Genomic DNA, 23,114 nt, shown 5'->3' on the forward strand with positions numbered 1-23,114 from the left:
CGGGGCGCAGGACAGCGCCAAAACACATACTCCTGGTCACTGGCATTGAGATGGAAATCCAGACGGCGGAGCCGCGGCCCAGAAACAAGCGGCCCCTCTCAAAACCAGACTGCCGCCCCTCCTCCCGTTCCCGCCGCAGCCCTCCGTCACCGCTTTATCACCCCGTGGCACTGAATGGGCCCCCTTCATGTTGGTCGGGTTTATGACCCCCCCCCCCCCCCCCCCGCATTCTCAGACCAGGGGTCCAGATACAGATCTCCATCAAAGGCCTTTCTCAGATACCGCTGCCACCTCCTGCAGGCCGAGCGCTTTCTCTTCCACCGCCGATACGCACCTGATTGCACGTAGGGATGGGTGTTAAGGAAAGGGTATGACCCTCACCTGAACTCCCAACGCGCCTCGCTTCCCAGAGGAAGTTGCAACTTAGGCGCAGGAAATGAATTATTCAGCTGATAAATAGAGCCCGCCCTACTCTCAGCAACACAAGGGGCTGAGAGAGGGGAGACATGAACGGCCACATGCTTTGACACTGATGTAGCTTAAATGGTCATTTGACCCTAAAGTGTTCCCGGCTTTGAATAGCATTTTAGATTTTTTTTTTTTTTTTTAAATTTTTTTACTTACAGCCGACCCCTTCTTCCTCACGTCAAAACGCTACCACACATTGGAAGACCTCTGTAGGTCTATTTATAGCTGAACGGCGTGATGGAAAGCCTATTGTCCCCCATTTGTTGGGTCTGGTCGCCCGCTCTGCTTGTATCGTTGCGTCCCTGTGAGCGGAGGAGGCCCGGGCTTTATGAATGAAGCGAGTCTCTGCCGGAGGCTGGGAGGTGGCACCGATCCCAGTGTGATGTCACTCCGGAGACGAGCAGAAGAGAGGGAGCATTATGAGACCTCCCCATTCATTCTCCTGTCGCTCTGCCGCTGTGCCCACCCCCGGGTTCTCTTGTCCTGTGATGGGCTCGTATTACAGGCCGGTGACTCACTCTGCTGCTCCTCCCTTCCCCCCCCGTTATCCCTCAGCCACCCACCCGGGACCTTCCCCAGCCCTGGTCCTGCCCTGCCCAGCCCCGTCTCTTCCTACTCCGTGGACTCTGGCCCCAGCCGCCAAAATTTCACACCCACGCTCTGGCGCACAGGCAAAGAAGGCCGCTAATTCGTGTTCATGTGTGTATATGGGTCAGTATAGCTTAAGGTGCCAAGTAGACCCCCATCGGAGGTCCGGGTTGGGGGCTCGGTCACGCGGGCAGGGCGGTGCACGGGTTGTCCATGCAAATATATAGTGATCGCACCGCACTCAGCAGCCCGTCCACTACTCCTAATCGTGGCAAGAGGAGTAGCTAATCAATACCTTTTACTGTCCACCCAGACTGAACATCCGTCTCCCTTCATCAGCGATTCTTCGAATAGATGGACGTATTATTCCCTCTAAATCATTCGCGGCAATTGGTGTCATTTCTTGCTTTTGATCCTGATGATCTTTTCACTCTCGTTAGTGAAACGCCATGATGTTGCATGTGAATTACCGCCCCCCCCCGTCCGCGTTTCTTGAGCTAAGTGGATGCAACTCATTTTGTGGACGGACACCCACACCGTCTAATGTGGAAAGAGACGACTTGTGGATGCTCTAACCCTCAGTGCGTAGTGACCATTCCGTATCTAATGGGACTCGCAGGCATTGAAATCCTATCAGGACTTCATCATTTACTAGAGATTGTCTAGATCAAAGCTCGCCTCTCTCGCTAATGGACGCGCACTGTACATTAGCCCCGCCGCAGATAACTTTCACATGCATCACTCACCACGGATGCTCCTCCACTCACTCAGTGCACTCCTAGCTTGTCCTCTGCTCCACGGTTTAAAACAAATTTGATTCACAAAAATACAACAAAGCAACGCACATAAGTATAACCTGTCAGGAAATTGTACTGTTGGAAATGTTGTGTTGAATGGAAACCGCTGCACTGTGACCTAACCGCCTTAGACAACATTTTATTCCTTTTTGTGCTTTACATTACTTTGCATTAGACAGAAATCTCACCTCAAAGCTCAATTCAAAGAGGAGAAACAACTAATGCAATAGATGACCCAAATTGCAGCTCACAATAGAATTTGCTTTACATTCGGAGTTCACATATTTCTTCCTGCCAAATAGTGGTTCTCATGCAGGGTGGTGTTGAGTGTCTTTGATGGAGGATTTACTGTTAAAGTGGGTTCAGTTCTGTGTGGCTGGCGCTGGGGCTGGGTTGATAAAAGCGATGTGGGAGGGAGGGGCGTACGCGGTTCGAAAGTGCAGAGAGCTTAAATAAACTGCCCCCATTTCGCCCCCTGTCCTCGCATCAAAGCCCAGACTGTCCGAGCCCCAGTCCCCTCCCGGCTGTGAGGCGTTGTACGTTTCTGCAACGCCACCGATGTAAAAAAAACGCGAGCTCGCCAGAAGCCTACACACAACCCGGCTGTCAACAACTTTTACATATTAACAGATCGCTTCGGTCTTATTTACATTGTGAAACTGCTCGTTTTATCTGGCAACATGTAAACTAGGGTGTATAAGGCTGTAAAACAGTGTTGATTCAAGGCTGAAGTAAAAGCAAAGTAGAAGAGCAGAGAATAAACATCTTTCTGTTGGTTCACCAACAGAGTAACAGACAGCAGTATATTATTGGATGCCTAATTCAATCACATGAAGAAGCAAAGGGCTTTTGTGCGTCCTCTGTCTCTGGCCCTGTTGCAAGGCTTCTTTCTTTAGAGAGAAAATAGAGGCGTGGGGGGGCTCAAACTGGGAGACCTAATTTTACTAACCGCCAGACAGCCATTGGTTGCGTGAGCGAAGGAGGGACAGCTGCTGTGCATTCCAGTCGAGGTCGAGACGTCAGCGACTTGAGAAAACAAGCGTGAACTGTGCGTTGCCCCCAGTGCACCGCTGGCGGACAAAACCGCCGGCCGGCGGAGCGATGCCAGAACATCTGGGTGGGACGGCCGGCGCTGCTGCGAGGGGCACCGGCACCGCTCTTTGCCGCTATCATGGCTTTTGCCTTCGAGCTGAGACATTGACTTTTTTAATTTTTTTTTAATGATTTTCATTTGCCCGGCGATGGAGACCGGAGGGATGAGCTGAAAAGAGGGACATGAGCGAGCAAACAAATCAAAGCCTGATTCACCCCTTGATTCTGTGTGCACCTTAAGCCGCTGAAGCCCCGAGATTTTGAAGTTATGCCTCACGCACTTCCTCCCTCCCATTGACAAGATAATGATGTACGTCTGTCTTTGTTGTTGAAATGAGTGTGGGCGCTTTGCAGACTGAATGAGACATGTCAGCTAATTGGAGCTCTGTAAGGCCTTTTTATGTCTATTTACAAGCCATTTGTTGAGTCTTTGCCAGATTAGCTTTTAGCCGTCTATTCTAGTGTTAGTGGCCCCGGGGTCTTTCCCCCCCCCCCATGTCCCCTCGGCATGTCCCCCGCTTTGCCCTCTCAGCCCGCACTTTTCTGCAGACTGTTGAATCTAATTAGATGAGTGCAAGTCATCAGGCACTGTTTAAAGTCATCAAAAGGAGCTCTGTTCCGCACTGGGTGCCCACTGACTGTGAGCAGAGAACAGTAGGCCCAGTGTGTGGCCGAGACCCTCGGGACAGCCCACCCCACCCCACCCCGAAACCCTCTCCTAGCCACCCGCCAGCAGCCGCAGTGACATCACCACCTCATCCCTCGACCCCTCCTGACCTCTCAGAATGTTTGACCCCACGCTTGGTCCGGTGACAGTAGGCCCAGTGTGTGAGGGCAGAGCATGGGAGGAGGGCTAGCAGGGGGTCACGGTGTCAGTGATGGGCACCAGGCGCAGCTCTCCCACCCAGGATGGGCGCGTAGGAGAGCCGTGAGTTGCTTGTAGTGCTTCCTGGTAAACCTGTGTGTTTTTATTTTGATGCTGAGTGCCGGATGAGTCACATTTGCCTCTCGACAACTAGCTGAAACTAACATTGTGCCCTAAATTTAGATTAGGGTCAAACATGGCAAAAATAGTGCACATGCCGCGTAACCTGTGTTTGTAAACAGTACAGCTGCGACAGTGTGACGGGTCCGCATCTGATGCACAGACCGTATCTGTCTAGACTGAATGTAATTGTTTAGACATGTAGTTGACTGTGTGTGTGTTTGTGTGAGAGAGCGAAAGACTAGGCGTGTGTGTCCATGTGAAAATCAAACCGGGCCACAAGTCTTTCCCACCCCTCTTCTTCGTCTCACTCCGTAATGAAATACAATGGAGGACGCGTTGCCTGTGAATAATGATTAATGCCACAAACCTCATTACCGTGTGTTTTAATTGCAATAATGACATTATGAATATTCTTTTTAATTTGTGATCGACAGATCCAGAGTGTGGCGACGTCCCCCTGCTGACTCCAGGAAGTAAAGAGATGATGTCCCAGGCTCTGAAGGCCACCTTCAGTGGCTTCACGAAGGAGCAGCAGCGGCTGGGTATTCCCAAAGGTAAAACCGCCACTCACTTGTGCTCTTATTCGCCCCCTGTTGACTTTTTCACCTGGAAAGTTGAATGCATGGGCCTTTTGTCAGACATCGCATCTGTGGTTGCTTTAAATCGTTCTGTGAAGTCATCTGTTTGAAGACTATAAGACAATGAGACACCCAGTGGTTCCAGAAAGGGCCTTCTATTACATACTGTACGTTTCCGTTGGGGGCAGACAGTCTGCCTGCAGCATCCAGAGAGTCAAGACAGAGACAGACTATGATGATGATGAATAATGAGTTAGCTGCTTGACTGGAAATCTGACCACAGCGCCTCCTCATGCTGTTTGGAAAGAGCTGGACTCTCAGTATATGTCTAAGTTATCCTGCCATATCTGCAAATTATGAATTTCGCTCATATATCGGTTCGTTTTCTTTTTTTAAATTGCAACGGAAAGATTGCACAAATACCGTCTTTGGTGATTGTTTTACTAACTGTTCAATGTGTCGCCGTGTACAGATCCCAGACAGTGGACAGAAAACCACGTGGCCGCGTGGTTAACGTGGACCGTGAACGAGTTCAGTCTGAAAATTGTCGACTTTGACAAGTTCTGCATGAACGGAGCCAGCCTGTGTGCGATGGGGAAGGAGCGCTTCCTGGACTTAGCACCTGACTTTGTGGGGGACATCCTTTGGGAACATCTAGAAATGCTTCAGAAAGGTACGGCCACATTAGTATGATGACATGTCATCACCAGACGGTTTTTTAGTAACACGAGGCGCAATTTGGCCCAGGTCATTCATTTTTTATAAAGCGGGAGGCAGTAACACGAAACATTAAAATCAATGGCGAGGTCACTGACACTCTTTATCAATTTTTCATGAAGAGGATGCAAAGCATTACCCCATCAATGGACTGACCTCCAACTTCCAGGAATCCCGTTATACCTCAGACTACTTTGTCAGTAAGTACCCATCACACCCGTCGTCACTGTGTAAGAGCACAACATCGGTGCCGTATGAATGGAAAGAAAGAGGAGTAGTTTAGTCTTGTGAACAAAAGAGCTTTTAACATAGATTGCAAAACCCCCGTGTAGCCAGAAACAATATTGCATAACTACAGCTTTTGCCAAATCTATCATCTTGCGTGTACAAGACCCATCGTATGCAGGCAGGGCTGCGTCTCGTCACGGCCCATTCGCACGCAGTTCAGCACAAGACTTGATTGAGACTCGGCTCTCCGAGGATCGATCTCCTCGCTCTGCTTCCTATCCACACTCATTTTCCTTTGTCTCTCCAGGCTACGGTGTTGAGCATGCTCAATGTGTCCCTCCTTCTGAATACTCAGAGCCCGGCTTCATCACAGAGTCCTACCAGACGCTGCATCCCATCAGCTCGGAGGAACTGCTGACGCTCAAGTACGAGAGCGAATACCCCGCTGTCATCCTGCGGGACACGCCCCTCAACCCGCTGCAGGGGGACTACTTCACCGTCAAGCAGGAGGTGGTGTCCCCCGACAACATGTGTGTGGGACGCCTCAGCAGAGGTGAGGGGTCGCACGCCAGATGGAAGGATGAAATACACACATTTAAGCACAGCATTTTATTTTTTTTTAATCCGGTTCAGTGATGCATGTGTGCATGACCTGTGTGCATATAAAAGTGTGTGCATGTTAATGCCTCCGCGTCGGCTTGAGTGTGACTGCTGAAGCCACCACAAACCTGTCGTATTAGAAGAGAAGAAAAGCAGCCCCTGGTTGGTTTGTGGTTCCAGCGAACCTGCCTCGAACACTCTTGACATGGTTGGGTGAAAAACAAAAAACTCAAAAAAAAGCCAAACTCTATTGTTTTTGTAAGTGTGAAACACGAACCAAAGCCACAGCGTCTCCTCTTCATGCCTCCCGTCCTCAATGCAAAACACCTCTGGTGTAACCTTCAAAAAGTTTCTGTTGGCCTCTTTTCCTCGACTTCTTGGTAAGGAGACAGCGCCGTCATCCTCAGCTAGCGCGCCTGGGGCTTTCTCATGAAACTTAACTGAATTCCGAGGCTTGTTTTCTCCCCCATCGATAGTTGACGGAGGCATCAGCAGCGTGGTTCACAACATTAGCCGTAAAGCTCTGATTTTCTCCTCACAAATCCCCAGCTGTATAAATGAGGAGAACGCAATCCTCCTGCATTGCAGACAAGGTATGAGGTCCGATCCTCATGCATCGCACGCAGCTTCACAGCGTTGCGCGCTCCCGACGTGGGAAAGTATTTAGTGGCTCGACTCGTATCCACATGTGGCTTCAATTTAAGCAGTCAAAGATTTCAGCATCAATGGAGAGGCTGCGTCTTGTGTCGTACGATAATGGCACGTCATTTAATGCCTCCTCTTATCCTTTCCCAGGGCTAAAAATGGCAAAAGCAATTTGCGTGATTGTCTTCCATTTAAAGTTGTATTCATGTTGTGGTTGTAAAAGTGAATGGAGGTGTGAAATGGGGTAAAACGTGTCACCATACAGAAAGACGTAGCTTAGTTAGCGGGAGAACCTAGTTTACCGTTTCAGGTTTTTTTCATGCAACTTTCAGGAATTTATACAGACTACTTGTAAACACTTTAATAAACAGCAACATGTCTATTCTTAGAGACTGTCTGTGCAGTTTGAACCTCTAACAACTCCATTCCCGCCCGCCCCTCCCTCTTAAGGTAAGCTCGGTGGCCAGGACTCCTTCGAGAGCATCGAGAGCTTCGAGAGCTGTGACCGATTGACCCAGTCATGGAGCAGCCAGTCCTCCTTCAGCAGCCTGCAGCGGGTACCTTCGTACGACAGCTTCGACTCGGAAGACTACCCCACTGCCCTGCACAGCCACAAGCCCAAGGGCACTTTCAAAGACTATGTGAGGGAGCGCTCAGACCTCAGCAAGGACAAACCCGTCATCCCAGCGGCAGCGCTGGCAGGATACACAGGTAAGAGATGCGTATAGGTCCACCATCGTTTTATGTACAGTCCCACTTTGGAAGGTGCTGCAGCGTTTTACGGCAGACGTGTTTGAAATGTGTCACAGCAGGGGAACCACAGGGGAACCAATGAAACGACTTGGAGCTCTGTTCCGTTTAGCTGTGCCGCCAAGCTGGCCACACATGAATGCAATGTAGAACTATATTGTTCATATAGGAATCATCATCATATTATTATATCTAAGTAATTAGTTACAGGCAACTATATATTTATTTTTTTCTGTAATATGGGTAAAATATTCTCAATGTTTATAAAAAAAATATATCTCTACTCACCAGTTAAAATGTAGGGATTTATATTCTGTGCAGCTTTAACACACATGCTCCTAATGCACATTAATGCACTGCTTTTAGACGCATTATAGGAAGCAAAACAGATTTTGCTCGGATCTTCTTCTTTCATTGAAAACTCTTTTGTCTTCACTTCTCGGTTCCACCTTACTTGTTATCTGCAACCCGCATCTCAACCTATTTCTTCCAGGTCGTCGTAGCAACGCCGGTAAAACATAAAAATGATGCCCACACATAAAACCGGAGACAGAATATCTCGTGATGCATCTTCATACTCGCACATGCTCAAAGAGGCGGCTTACCTATCTTCTCTAAGTGCAATAAGCCGGGGAGATAACTGTAAGCTCTTCTAAAGCGAACGCGCTGTTTCAGCACATTTTTAGTTTTTAGTCTAAAAAAAGGGGGATAAAAAACAAACACTTTTACTACTTTTAACAGTTCGCATGAAGACTTGTCAGACATACACGGCTGTTTAGAATTGGATTGTCAAAACGGCTCTACGTCAATATGGTGGGGACTTTTTCAGTTGGGTTTAAATTGTTGTCACAAGGCTGCAGGATCGGCAGCTTTGGGGAAATCCAAGAATATTTCTCAATGATACTAACAATGCATACATCAGAACTTGGCACGATGTTCTAACGTTGGTATGCACAAGTTCACTGGTCCTCCTCTATGGTTCAAAATGAGTCATTCATTCAGAACGATGTTTGGAAAGATGTCGTAATGCGCATATAATTAAGCGCCGAAGACGCTCTGAAAAAGCCCCTTCAGCGACTGTTTGGCGGCTTCAATGAAAGTGGACTTTTCAGCCGATGAACGAGGGAGATTTGTAGATCTTCCAAGACAAGACATTTACCTTTTGTGAAATAAGCTTTGATAATAAATTTGCGTTGCGTCAAAATCTAAACCCGCGCCTGCGGAAATGTCTTTCTTTTTAAGAACCTTCCCCGGCGCAGCGCACCGCTTTCTGGCTCCATTTACCGCTTCAATCTCGTCGTCTGACATGCAGCAGTTGTTACGACAGGATAGATGACTCCAAAGAGCTCATGTGTGAAAGCCCGGCGAGTGTTTCCAGCCTAATGCCTCGTAATGTACTCGCAGAGAGGAGAATGTGCTTCCTCTGAGCTTTTACTAGCTGGGGAAAGAGGGGATGGCGGAAGGAAGATGGGGGTGGGGGGCGGCGAATACTAAAATACCATCATTTTTCCTGAGAGAGAAATCTGTCGACCTGCTTGTTGTCCAAGCTGTTATTAAGAGCAGCGCGAGGAGAGCGGAGTCCTTCGGAGCATTATTTGTGTGTTTGTGTGCTCCACTGTGCACATGTGTGGGTGGAAAGAAGGGAATACAGCAAGGAAAGTGCTTGCAAGAGAGCGCGAGCGTAACCTCAACCAAAAAATTGTGAAAGAATCCAAATTGACGCTCGCTCTGCTCGGCTTCCGGTACCAGTCACAGGGTGACAGGTGACACTCTACAGAGCGCCCGATAAGGCTGCAGGGAGATAAGAGGAGCTCCAGTTGTCACCTCGGCGGTTTCCTGTGACAATTTACCATTTGCACCTCTGTCTCCGTGTACTAGCATCAGGCGGCCGCGCCGCACGCTAAGCTCGCCGTCTGCATTGTAATGCTGTGCTCTACTCTCTGGCTGCCGTACACATGCACACAGAGGTACTTTGTTTGCGTTGCGGCTACATGTAGTCATGTCGCATGTACCTTAGCAATATTTTTGACCAATACAATGTTAAAACTGTACCTAAATTAGCCGGTTCCACCTTCAATGCAACAACCCTGATCCCAATACCTCCTTTTATAGCTACATTTATTCTACATTTTCTGCGCTCCGTTTTCTTCCTTTTCTCCGATGAGTCATTTATCTTACCTCGGGCCAGACACTCAACTCTGCCTCGAATGCGAGCCCCCACCACACCCATCCTTTTGCCACACTAGGCTTTTTCAATGAGGCCCATTGTGCATGGAGACTTGTAACATATTTTTGGAAACCTTTTTTTTTTTTCTTCTTTTTGTCAAAGGGTCGCCTCCATTCTGGGGTGAGGGAAACCGGGGGCTGGCACGCGGGCACTGTGTTACCCTCATGTGGGCTCGCTATTACAGTAGCAGACTTTTGGAATGCAAGTAAAAACGTTCCGTCTGAAAGAGGCTCAGTGTTGCACGGCCACTTATTTTCCAAAGTCTTGGAGGCTGTTGTCATGCACCTTCTCTGGATCCCTTTGCAGGGGTAAAGAAGGCTCACATAACCCATTTCAAGTGTTCAACCCACATGTCTGTTTCTCTGAGAGCGTTTGTTTGTGTTCTATCACATTTGGTTTTTTTCGGAGGCTCAAGAAAGGGGACTTTTTGCATATAGCTTCAATTTTGCTGAGGCGGTGCGCTGCATAGGCAGGTGTGATTTCAACTTGCGAGCCGCAAAAGTGGGTTGTTGAGTGTGCTGAAAAACCACAAGATCAAAGTGCGCTGCCTTGCATCTAGTTCAGAGACGAGCCCTTTTTTTGGTTCTTTCTTCTGCTTTCCCTCTTCTTTTAAAATCTATTAAGCTGTTGTGTAAGCGTTGTAGTATTATGCAGCTCTTAATTCTCAAATCCGATGACACATTGCTTGAAGCTCTCTCCTTCTCACATGTAGTCTGCATTCAAATCCCTGCGACGTGCTGCTGAAATCTGCAGGCAGCCCCCTTTCTTTATTTTTAAACAAGTGATTTCATCATCATGGAACTCGCACAGACTCTAGATTCACACACTGCACAGGGCAACTGCCAGACAAGGGGATGCATAATGAAAGGGACTGTTGTGTCTAGGAGGACATTTAGTTCCACAGTTGCACTTTAGGTCTGACCCACTTTAGAAGGTTTACGTTGTCCCTCTTCGAGTGAATGATTGCTAACCCTATTTGACACCTGCATCGCCGAGACGCCTTCTTCACTCATCTTATCCCTGCAGTGCAATACGGACCTTGTGCTGTTTTATGCCATGTGTCTCACTTTTGAAAAAGTTGAAAAGCGTTGGAAAAACTCTCCCACTGAAAGGGCGAACAAAATGCGTTCTAAAGCTCTTCATACCATGCAGGCGTTTGTATCATTGATAACACAGTAACAGTTGAACTAATAATAGGATTTAGAACTTAGTCGTTCTTTTTACATCTTTGCCTCAACAATTGCATCATTGCGTTCCGTCCTCACGGCGACTTATGTCTCCTCGGTGTAATTAGCTTGCTTTTAATGCACACTTTCTCCCCCCCCCTCCGCCCCCCTCCCTGCAGGCAGCGGCCCCATCCAGCTGTGGCAGTTTCTCCTGGAGCTCCTGACCGACAAGTCTTGCCAGTCCTTCATCAGCTGGACAGGGGACGGCTGGGAGTTCAAGCTTTCTGACCCAGATGAGGTGAGAGGTCGTGACCCCGCTGGTCACTGCTACACGTTCTGGGAGGTCCTAAGTAGTTGGCCAGATGAACAAGATGTTTGCTGCCCTCTTTTTAAAAACATTTGCCTGTTTTTCCCCCCATCAATCTTTTAGGGGAAGGTTGCCGGTTTTGCCTCTGTAGGGCTTTGTTTTGAAAGGGCTTGTATGTAATGTAAAAAAAAAAAAAGTGCAGCTTTGATTGGAGTCGTTTTTGTCGCGTGTTTGTTTTATTTCGTTTTTATCTTGACGCCCATTTTCTCTGTGGTTGATTTAAGGTCGCTCGGAGGTGGGGCAAGAGGAAAAACAAACCCAAGATGAACTATGAGAAGCTGAGCCGCGGCCTGCGCTACTACTACGACAAGAACATCATCCACAAGACGTCGGGGAAACGCTACGTCTACCGCTTTGTGTGTGACTTAAAAAGCCTGCTGGGGTACACGCCAGAGGAGCTGCACGCAATGCTGGACGTAAAGCCCGACACGGACGAGTGAAGGCAAAGACAAAAGTTTTAGGAGACATGAGGACTGGGGCTCATAAAGTGGTCTTAACTATTTCGATAGTCGGTAAACCGTTTTTTTTTTTTGATTTTGTTTTGAAGGGCAGAAATGTTTTTAATGACCGACCGTGGTCTTTGTCAACTTCAAGCTCCTGTCTCTGTTTCTGACCATGTTTTAAAAGAAGGCACAAAATGTGCATGCGTGTGTGCGTGCGTGTGTGCGTGTGTGCGCGCGTGTGTGTGTGTGTGTGTGTGTGTGAGTGAGCGTGCCGTACGCGTGGTCCTGTACCTGTATTATTTAGCAGCTCGAGGCAGACGGAGCACTCTTGGGTAGAGTTCAGGTTCCGTTCTGCCTAAGTAGCACAGCGGGGTGACAAACAGACCAAGACAGAAAGTAATATACGTTTCTTTGATTGGGTAGAGTGAGGGGGCGTTGGGGGGGGGGGTTCCCACAAAGAGGAATAGGAGGGGAAAAAAAAACAGTTTTCAAAAGAATGAAAAAAAAACAACCTTTAAAAGTGTCTCACGTTGGCAAAGAGGCAGTTCAGCTCGGACCAAAAAGTGTTGTGTTTAACCTGTTGTTTGAGGGGCGCGTGCTCGCCCCAGTGTTCTGTTGTTGATGGTCGATGTGGAGAAACCCACCGGGGGCTTATTGGAGTATTTCTTCTCGTGTTGTCGAGGCCAGTATTTCAGTGAAAACTGACCCTTAGATGCCACGTTCATCTGTCCGGTTCTCCAGGAGCCTTTCAACAGAAATGTGCTGATTTGTGATCAACACTAGAGACGCTGCCCCCCCCCGCGCGCTTTGAGGACGTGGGGACGTTACTCATAGCGAGAGCTTTCAATAGACAGACAACTGAAAGTAGCCGTTGCGTTTGCAACTGACGCATTCACCTTTTTTACTTACGTGGCTGCCACCTTGTTAGAGACACATATTGTGAAACTTGTGCTTTTTCTGCGTATACCACCAGTATTAGACAACGGTAGACACCTGTGTGGGGGAGTTCAGGAGCCTTCGGTAAGAGGAGTCGTTCTATGTGCAGATCGGATGCATCATTTGTCGGTTCACTGTCCGTGTGAGTGTTGCCTCGTGTGACGCGTTTTGGTTTTAGGACGTCAGGTTTTTCTGTTTAGTTTTGTTTCCCATGCAGTACGTTTTGGCCATGAGGACGCAGCTGCAGGATAGTGTGGAGGTGCAGTGTAGGAAACAAAGGGACGCCCAATAGAAAAGATGGAACCCGAAGTGTTGCGAGATGGGAAGGTGACTGAAAGGAAGCCATGGTGACTAAAGATGATGGTGATGGTGATTAGTTGTGAGGGCTGATGGAGAAAGGCTGACATGCATGCATGGAAGTTTGCATCACATGGGTTATTTAGGACCAGTGGCAGACATTTGTATTTGTATTTTGGGGGTTTGGCGAAATGCAGTTCAAAGAAGCTCCCGTATTATTCCACCCGTACCTGTGCAGACATGCAGAAAGCTTCACTGGATACTTTTGACCAAACTGGCAGCAGTTTCCTTTCAACAGTGGGAACAGTGGCTGCACAACCGGCCTTATGGGAAATGCCAAAGTGGAATATCATCTTGGAATACAATGTTATTGTTTACAGTGGCTGAATGTTACCCATAGGGATGAAAATAGCTTTTGAGATGTCTATTTGTACAGATTGTATTTCATAATGCTTTTATGAAACCCAGATTACACAAATAAGCAAGAGACAAAGCAGGAATAATAACCAGAGCCCTTGTGAGGTCTTTGGCCGCGTTGCTTAGTGCGTCGTCCACAATGTCAGAAGTCGGGGACCAAAATTTTGACTGATAACGGATCTTTAGTTTTATCTTTGGTTTTGGAAAACACAAAGTAGGACAAAGAGCGGTGACTCACAAACCCTCACCCATGTTCGCCATGTGACTCAACGCAGTAGACAAATTGGTAATAAGCTGCACAGTAGTTTCCTTCTCTGCATGTCGAGGTTCCAAAGCACTGTTGTCTTTGTTTGGATCAGGTTATTTTTCTCAGTGTCTCATATTACAGAACTTTACATACTGTTTCGCCCCGAATTTTTTAAATTTGTATTTATTTCTTTCCTCCCACACAAGTTCGTATTATCTGTATGGTTAGCATCACGGGATTAATGTGCTAAAAGAAAACATTCTGTTCCCTTAAATGTAAGTATTTTAACATTTATTTGTCAGGAAAATATGTCACAGATTACATTCTACTGCAGGTCTTAATGAACCTTAGTCAGGCAGGTGTACACACAACAATAGTTTGACATATCTCAGAATGGATTCAGAAGGAAAACCGTTTTTGATGTTTTTTTTGTTTTTTTTTTGTATATTTTATAGTGTCTCTGTATTTTTGTTATGAGATCATTTTTATTGTATTTAGTTCACAAACATTTGAATATTTTTCAATAATTTATATTTTATAAAAGACAAGAGATGCAGACAGCTGGTGCTTTCATGGGAAAATATAAATGTAGTGCAGGACAAAATAATGTAGCGATTTCTTTTTGTTTTGTATTCTTTTTTTATATAGAAAAGAGACCTGTCTGCTAGAGAAACAAGGCTGATGCTGGCCCATCAATGATTTCTGCTGGAAAGGTTTTATAAACTGTAGCTTCTATTTCTAAAATGTACTTCAAAATGTTATAAAATATATGTGAACAAAGATTTCCTACTGTGTGGTGTTTGTTTTGGATCATCAACACACATTATACTGAAAAGCACTATTCTGTTATAATGTAACATATTAATTATTTCTGCAACAATCCGTAACTCAAAGTAGCACATTATTCTGAAAATCTAGCTTCCAACCGCCGCTGTGGTCCTTCAGAAGGTGTGGGGGGGTGGGTTTTTTGGGGGGGCTGGTGCCTTCTGAAACCCATGCAGGCCGCGGCACGTCACAGTTTTAACGAGTGTGACCCGTGCGCGCTGATGAGGTGACGTCGAATCGGAACCAGCACACTGGGGCCCATTCATGCGCCTGTAACCCCGAGCTCATATAAATTCCACTGTCCACGGCCTCTCGCCCCGCTCGGCACAGCTGTTTGGCCCCGCTGCAGCGGCCCTCTGAGGCCGTCGACTGATCGGCCCAGTAGACCCTTTTCAGTTCTGAGAAAATCTGGATTTAGAAACGTAACGCGGTCATTTTGGCATGAGAGTAACGTTTAACAATGGACGGTTTATATGTACAGTACATACATGGCAGATTGAAAGTCCCATGTTCAATCCGAGCCATGTTCTCCCGTGGGTGGGGTTCTTTAGGCGGAGGGGCGGGCCGAGGTCACGCAGGTGTTCCTTCTCTTGTTGCACCTCCCTCGCTCTGACCCCGGGCTCGTGATCCACGCCAGGCGGGAGGGGGGGGGGGGGGGTTCAAACACACCTGGAACAAAAATCAAAAACCATTATGATTCCACTCAAACCTGCTCATTCCACATCCAAACCCAGAACACAAAGCTGGCTCCCACACATGCCCCCAACCCCCCCCCCCCCCCCCCCCCCCCTCTGTGCCTCCTTCAAAGAAAGCCGCCGGTGATTTAAAGAGGTGTTTAAAAGTGAAAGACAGCAGAGAGAGAGAGACGTAAAGAGAAGAGGAAGTCTGTGCGCAGCGCGGGACCTGTCACACCTGGCAGACCCGAGAAAGATGTCGGATGATGCCTGTAAAAAAAAAAAAAGTCGGGGGATGCAGAATTTCATGGCTCTCTTGACACTGGAATGCAGCCCGTTTGACAGATTTTGAACCTAAATATTTATCCAAAGCGTCTTGCCAAGCTCCATCTGTCTCCCGCGTGGAGTCTCAACGTGAGTGAGAAAGACAGCGGCGGTTAAACGACGCACCGCCGCGGCCCTCGCGTTGGGAAACACCAGCTTTATTGCAATACAAACGTCAACCTTTTGGAGGGAATTCATCCAACGGAATCAATAAGTCATCATGACTCCGCGCTGAGAACAGGATTGTGTGCGTTCATGTGATTTGGATGAGCATTCCGTTTGTATGTCCGCTGGCACGCGTCACGTTTTCAAGCAGAACCCTTTATCACGTTGGCAGCGTACGCAGTTTCTTGAGAAATGTCTTTTTCATGCTTCCTTCTAAAGAACCGCTCTAAAACCACAACTTCGCCTGTTGATGGTGTAGTTTAAGGATGGATTAGTGTCTCGTTGCTGCAGTACTGTGAGGGTTTGCGAAGCCAAGAACATTATTTGGCACTTTAGTTAGCACTTTGTGGATGCTCATGATGCAATAGCACTTTGAGTAAATTAGCAGCAGAGTGCAAAAGCATCAGAGGATGGAATGGACACGTATTCCTGAATGTCGATTGACAGCCACAGCGGAGCAAACCGTGCGATTGACGGCCGAGGCAAAGCATCAGTTATTGGATTTGTTTTAGAATTCTTGGCAACCCTTTTCTCCAGTCGACAGCGGCATGTCGCCCCGTTTAAACAATCGAGGCTCAGCAGCAGAGCTCTCTGGTGGCGCGATTACTTGCAGACGAATCTGCAACCAATTTGTCGTAAGTCTTACTTAGCGGCATTGAAATAAAGCGACGTGTCAAAATGAAAGAATCCGCCTTAACACAGACTAGGGTTCGGAGACATGTCGCAGTGATTTGTTTAATCCAAATCAATTGGAAAGAACTTGTGTTAATGATACTGAATTAAAGCCCACACGTCCTCTTGTATACCATATATGCAATTTCCGTGACTTTATCACTAGAATTCTGCATTCTTTGCTTTTAAAGCCAAGTTCACCGTTTGCTGTGATTAGGATGATACGCAACTATATCCGTCCTCAGTGTCCTAAATAACAACCTCCTGTAGGAGAGAATCCCTGTGACGCACAAGGGGCCGACGCGGTTGTTCCATTACGCAGAGAAGTTGTGAAATATGACCGACGCGTCCCCGGGAGCCCTGAAGGGACACTTTAAGACACAGTTGCCTGAGGATGTGTCCTATTGTCCCTCAGGGTTGGGCCAACTTCAGCCAGTGAGACTCCAGTTGTGTCGGGGGAGTAACTCAAACCAAGTATGATCTATCGTGTCCTCTCACATGCGACCCTTCTCATAGCACAGAGTTGAGAGCGTTTGGTCTTCTGCTGATTCGGTTTGTTTCCGTAACTCCACGGGGACACTTGTGCGTTCGGGCTTGTTTGTGCTGCAGTTTGTTCTGCGTTTGCTGAATCAAGATTTCTGAACTGTATTTGTTGAAACTTTGCAAACAAAAAAAAACATTTCCTGTAACACTCTAAATCAAACCGAATTTCTCTCAAATAAATACATATTGTGCATTACAGTTTTACACACAAACACCAAATAAAAAGCTGCCCCCGCATGCCAACTTCACACTGAAGGGTGTGAAGTGTCTCAGTGTATTATTTCCGTCTCTGTCCTCACTGCGTATCCTTTTTTGCACACAACACGTTGTGCTTCTAGTTTACAGGCTCTGATTCCTTAGTGATCTAATTGGTTCATATGGGCGGAAATGATCTTTAAGTGTGACAATCACTTTTTTGCAGTGAAAGTGTGGGTTAGCACACATTTCTCAACCTTTGCCTCCACCTTTACCTACATATGTGAATCTAAGACTAGTGGAAAAGCCTCATTTTGTTCCTGCTATAAATAATAAGCTGTTTGCCATCAAGAAACCGCATCACAAGTGACTGACAACCACTGACTTTAAAGACTTCTGCATATGCTTGAGGATCTACATCAGTAATAATAAAATGACTACACCTTTCTACGCTATTGCACCTGTGGTCCGAATGTTCCTCACACATTCGGCCCCCCGACCCTGATCCTCGCCTCCCCTCCTTCCCCGTGTTGTTGTGTCTGAGACGTGTTGAACCACATGTCTCGGCAGGTGTAGGAGGCTGCATTATCCGGCCTCATGAAGGGCAGATCCGGGCCATCCTGGCCATTTGCATTTTTATTGCCGCTGTCGCATCCTCAGTTAATACACCATTGACTCCCGGAGGCACCCCTGGACCCGACGGCCTCACCCCGCTATCCCAGCTGAAATGAGAGTGCCTGCCGGGCCCCCCCTCCGGATCTCCGTTGGCTGGAGCTCGGGTACCAGTCGACCTGGCATTCTGGGACGGAAATGGAGTGTCCTCTCATGTTAATGTGGACTTTCCATTAGGAAAGATGATTGATTTGTGCTCCGCCGGCCCTGTGAATAGGCAATAGACTGGCACAATAAAAGAGTGAGATGGGGCTTTGTGTGCAGGTGAGGCTGCGTGTGAACCAGAGTGTGACTGAATCAGGGTGCTGATGACAGAGGTGGGCGGGGGGGGGGGGGTGGAAAAGGAGAAAGATGAGGAACTTGAATGGAGAGCTGAATACCTGGAGGGTGAAGGTGAGGGGGTGAAAAGGAGCGAGGGAGGTTTTAGAGGTGCATCATGGGGAGATGGCAAAGGTGCCGAGGCCCCTCGGCTGCATTCATTCCACCGGCTCCAAACTCGAGGAAAGCAGACAAAAGGTCTCTTCCTGACACGGTGCCATTGTTCGCCTTCCTTTTTCGAGGCAATTCAGTTTGGTATTCATTAGAATACCAAATGAAATGTATAGTTTTACGCGTAGGTCATGGGGAGACGCCGTCAGAGTGTTTGTACAGGCGCTGCGAGAGAGAACGAGCGGGGGACACAGTGCAGCTGGACTCAAACACGGTTTGGTGACGGTCCAGTTGAACGAGAAAATGTTTTCCCTTTTCTTTCACTTCGAGTCAACTGGGATTCAGCAACTTTCCCAGGACATCTGCTCCCGACGCCCACGTTCGAATCTCCGCCCAATCGCAGCCCTTGGTTCAAAGCGGAGGCTGGCGGCTGCTGCGCGGTGATTGGCTGCCCGGGCCAGAAGGAGGCTGAGCCCTGAGAAGTTTCCCAAAACATTTTCTTCTCTCCCTTGGCTTTCGCCGACATCTGCTTCCAATCAACGTTAGTGAAACGGCCGCTTCTTTTTCTCCGCGCTGTCTGGGTTATATACACACACACACACACACACTCACAGGAGCACACAAACGCACACACCAGGCAACAAGCAACTTATTCTTGTTAGGCAATATTACGTTTCAAGCAACATCACTCATCTACTGTGTGCATTATTTTGTTTTAATTTCATTATAATGAATATTTACATCAAAAATAAGTTCCTTAAACGCAGCGTCGGTTTGTGCTACTGCTTCTCTCTCACGTACTTTCTTTCATTCACGGCTCTTCCCTCGTGTGCGGTCGTATCAACGTTGCCCCTATTGCGTGACTTTGCACTGCAGCGAGTCAACAAACTACAGAAAAGCGGCTGCTTATTATAGCAGGTACTTTCCACAGATATCCCCAAATAAGCTCGGTGATTCACCGTAGCCAGAGAGAACACACACACACACATGTAAGCAGCAGTTTCTCCGGTTCGTAGCAGTAACTCGCTTTCATCAGTGAGGCCGGCCGTGTTGTTCCTGCCAGTAAAGTGCTTAATAGGCTCCGGCCCTGGTGGCTAAACAACCATGGGAGAAATAACTTGGAGGTCACGAGGTAGGTCAAGTGAAATTTAGAAGTTATTAACAACAGTCGTGTAGAGGTTAGAACAGAGAGCTCTAAGCGAAAATAAGGGCTACTTATGAGGACTGCCTTTGTTAAAGAAATACGACGATTACAGAGTATTTTCAACTGCACGATTAATTTGACAATCTGTGTCCACTAAAGCTGGGGATAATGAGAACCACGGGGTAGATAGAGATATGACCAGTGGCTTCCTGATTTTGGGCTTCCTCCACAATGACCTCTGACCCTTGACACCGTTGCTGCTCCTGCCTGATTTACAGGGCAGTAGTGCTGACTGGTCTTCAAGTGTAATCTTGGGTCAGACCGAGCTGATAACTCTGCACTGTGTCACTGCGGTGGACGTCAACAGAGAGTTTTGTTGCAGCTGGCAATTTGGGAATTTTTTCTGTCTGCACATGCTATTAAAAATTATTTGAAAAATTGCAAAATGACTAATGAGTACCCAAAGAGGGAATGCCAATCACAGCAAATTTGTGGAGCAGCTGACAGCATGTTACAGTACCATAGAACCACAGCAATTAAACATTATATTCATAACACTATAGTTTAGCACCATTAAGAGGATCTCTGCTTTCGATTTGGACACTTCGGGGGCTCTGACTGCAGGACTGCAGGATGGCTGCTCACTGGTCCGGCTCACACCGTCGGCACAAATGTGTTTCAGCAAGATGCACGAGAGGAGGCGGCGGCGGCGAAAGGCCGAGTCTCAACTCGCAGTGAATCATGAGAACTGGCCACGAAACGTTGCATGATTGGTTTTGACGTCACTTTGAGTAACTGCCTCCTTCAGATCAGCTGAGACCACGATTCAAACAAATAAAATAAATACATGTGAATGAAAAGTGGGAAATAGTAGCTCCGCGTCAGTCTCCCAATGTGTCCAGATGCCTCACACGTCTTGCAGACAGTTGTTTGCTCTGTTTCCGGGGTTACTGTACCGTCTCTCTCGAACATCCTGTCAATCTCAGGTCTTCTTTTTTGGGGGGGGATTCAATAGCAAATGGTTTTTTTTTATCAACACAACCTCATCTGCTTCATAAGCAGTCCTGCATTTTATACTATGTCACTTACAGAGAGTATCCCAGGTACACTGATACGTTTACGACCAAACCCAACAACCCAGCGGGGCATTCTTATTACATGCCAATGACAATAAATGCAATTCATTCTCTATTTGCGTGGAGTAGTCTGGGTTTTCATTATGGTTTTTGTCGGAGCCAGATTTTCTTACGCTATGTTCAACAACTTCGTACCGTACCAGGTCTTAAACTAAAGTGACAGGTTAGTTAATTCCCTGCATTCGGAATCATACTTTGCAGGATTCCAGTGAGACTGGTGAGGGACTAAATATCTTGTCCCCATGAGGAATCTAGAGACGTCCCCTTCTGTGTAGATCACAGTGAGTGAAGTTAGCTGTTTCGACCTCCGGCACGGCGGAGGTTAAAGCTTTGTGGGAAAGGACAGAAACACCCGGGGTTTGTGTGAAGGCATATGTATACAACACGGATGAACTATGTCTGTTGCAATAACACAGCGAGTACGTTCGCTCTCGTCTTGATCTTGGAGCATAACAGCGTCGAGCAGAGGAGTCTACCACAAAAAATGACTTTATGTTACTACAAAAGTGGAAAAATACTTTTGTGCTCAATATATTTCTATTTTTTTAAGCAAAGTGGTGCGACATTTGCCTGGACAGAAATATCTTATATATATATATATATATATATATATATATATATATATATATATATATATATATATATATATATATATAATATTTTAAATAGCAAATAGCATCATGCCGACATGTTAAACTTGAATGTGCTTGGTAGTAAACAACAATGTGTTAGCATGCCGCTGTTAGCATGCCGCTGTTAGCATTTAGCACATCTTTGCCAAGCAGCCTCAGAGAGCTGCATTCAGCGCAAGATTCAGTTAGATGACAATAAATGAAGTATTTATCTAAGATATTATAAGCTTAGGAAAAGTACATTTGTTTAAACAATGATGCAAATGATTCAATAGTCTTGTAATTGTAAATGTAACATTCTCCAAACAAAGCTCAACTAATAAACAGAATAAACAAAATTCTATCCATGCGAGGTAGAGCCCTGCAGGTGTGTTACAGAGTTCACCTGTACAGCACCACGGTCAGCTCCTCTCCTCCAGGACACCTCCAACACCACCTCCTGTGTTCCCGGGTCTGAGCTGTTTGCTTTAGATATCATCTTGGCCTCCGGTGATGATGGTTTCATTTCCCAGATGCCAGCCAAAGGGGACCAAGAGAACGGAAGGACATAAGTACCCATGCTGTCATTTAGCTTGAGAAAACAGGAGACGTAAATATGTTGAGAATCCAGGGGACTTTCTTAAATTGAGTTTGAGTTGAAAAAGTCACATAAATGTTTTTTTTTTTAATTATGTGAAAAACGCTATTGTTTCAAAATGCATATATGGGTTTAATACACAAACATTTTAGGGGAAAGAAATGTGTATTCCACCCAAACTTTATCTGAGATTAATCAACTGCCTTTATAGAAAATTGCAGAAGACACTATGTACTTGTTGTATCGAATATTTCATAGATCAAATATAATTCCCTCTTAGGTCAGAACAACAGATTTTAGTTGGGGAGTATGTGCCCGTTTGACTAAATATTACATTATATTGTCTTAAAGTGCTGAGCTTGATGGTCTGAAGGGATCCGTCTGTTGGGTCAATGATGTGTCAGTATAAATAAAACAGTTAGAAATTCCAGTTGAGAAAAATGTATCAAACAAAGAGACTGTTTGCTCTTCAGGTGTACCGAAAGTGGTATCAGCAGAATGTGTGCCCCTTAATCATAACCACAGCACAACATCATCACTTTTATTCTAAAATGAGCAGTGGCATTTGTTGGAAACTCGCTGAGTCAATAGCTCCCAACAATATTTACATAAACGGGCTTAAGACTCCCTGTGGTTGTTAAATAATCATGTGTTCACCACGACTCTGCGACAGCGATATTTTTCCACAATAAAACAATCTGTGTGCTCACATCCACTTTTTCGCTCACCGTGCGACGGAATGAAGTCATGTGATGATGTGCCAAGAAGCTCTTGCTCACAGAGCCCCGAACAATCCCCCCGTGTCCCATGTCGCGGTCACACATGATGCTCATGCGGCCCCATAAGACCACGTGCGCGTATCTCACAAGATCCAAGATGGCCGACTTCCCGCGCCTCCTTGCCAGCACAAACAGGGCCGTCCCGGTGGCTCCAGTAGACGCGCCAACCGGTGATGATGCTGTTCGTACGCTGAGAAATGGACGGACGCTGCTCGGGGGGGGTCACAGAGTTTCCCTCACGAATGCTGAGGGAGGCGTCGTGCGCGTGGACGCGCCGCGGCAGGCGTGATTTGTGTGTGTTTTGTGATAAAACAAGAAAATATTTTGGTTTCGCTTCGCCGGAGCCGCTCACGTGAAAGCGCCGTGGCGGAGGAGGAGGTGGAACAATACACATTCGCGTGGGTCGAGCTGCTGCTGACACGCAACGGTCTCAGATTGATAACGCTCTCTGAGCCCGGAGGAAACGTCGACGATCTCTCTCTTTATTTCTCTCTTTTTCCGCCGCGTTTTGGTACAAATTAATTGCATCTGCCCGCGTGCGTGCGTGACCGCGTGTTCGGTCTTGTCGCAGGATTTGACACGACGCAGATCCTCCGGCTCTTTATCAGTTTAACACACGGGGCCTGTACGGAGGTCACTGACCAGGCCATCCAGCAAACGCCCCCCCCCCCCCCCCCCCCCCCGCTCCGCGTGCAGTTAGACACGACAACAGAGAGACCACCTAAAAGGGACCAGTCGTCCAAGTGACGGCCCTCTCGTGACCAGATGTTTACACGGATCTCTCTAAGTGGTAACG

The 23,114-nt window shown here is 47.1% G+C and overlaps 1 protein-coding gene and 1 long non-coding RNA gene across 9 annotated transcripts in view; one reads left to right on the forward strand and one right to left on the reverse strand.

Annotated features, from left to right (window-relative positions):
- ets1 (v-ets avian erythroblastosis virus E26 oncogene homolog 1) overlaps positions 1 to 14,333 on the forward strand; it is a 33,623-nt gene extending 19,290 nt beyond the window's left edge. For 5 of the 8 annotated variants that reach the window (XM_040177413.2, XM_078108391.1, XM_078108404.1 and 2 more), the window contains 7 exons: positions 4,368 to 4,487; positions 4,984 to 5,184; positions 5,351 to 5,428; positions 5,764 to 6,009; positions 7,152 to 7,412; positions 11,024 to 11,142; positions 11,436 to 14,333. In XM_040177413.2, the coding sequence (XP_040033347.1) occupies positions 4,368 to 4,487; positions 4,984 to 5,184; positions 5,351 to 5,428; positions 5,764 to 6,009; positions 7,152 to 7,412; positions 11,024 to 11,142; positions 11,436 to 11,651 (1,241 nt within the window). In that variant the 3' untranslated portion in view covers positions 11,652 to 14,333. The remainder of the gene's footprint in view (positions 1 to 4,367; positions 4,488 to 4,983; positions 5,185 to 5,350; positions 5,429 to 5,763; positions 6,010 to 7,151; positions 7,413 to 11,023; positions 11,143 to 11,435) is intronic. The other 3 variants (XM_078108394.1, XM_078108402.1, XM_078108408.1) reach the window with 1 other exon arrangement.
- On the reverse strand, positions 14,167 to 15,045 carry LOC144411458 (uncharacterized). Its single transcript, XR_013468629.1, has 2 exons — positions 14,865 to 15,045; positions 14,167 to 14,784 (listed from the first exon to the last, which is right to left on the reverse strand). It is a non-coding gene; the product is annotated as an uncharacterized LOC144411458 (long non-coding RNA).
- Between the last annotated feature and the right edge of the window lie 8,069 nt (positions 15,046 to 23,114).

Source organism: Gasterosteus aculeatus, chromosome 1 (assembly GCF_964276395.1).
Source record: "Gasterosteus aculeatus chromosome 1, fGasAcu3.hap1.1, whole genome shotgun sequence".
Taxonomy (NCBI): domain Eukaryota; kingdom Metazoa; phylum Chordata; class Actinopteri; order Perciformes; family Gasterosteidae; genus Gasterosteus; species Gasterosteus aculeatus.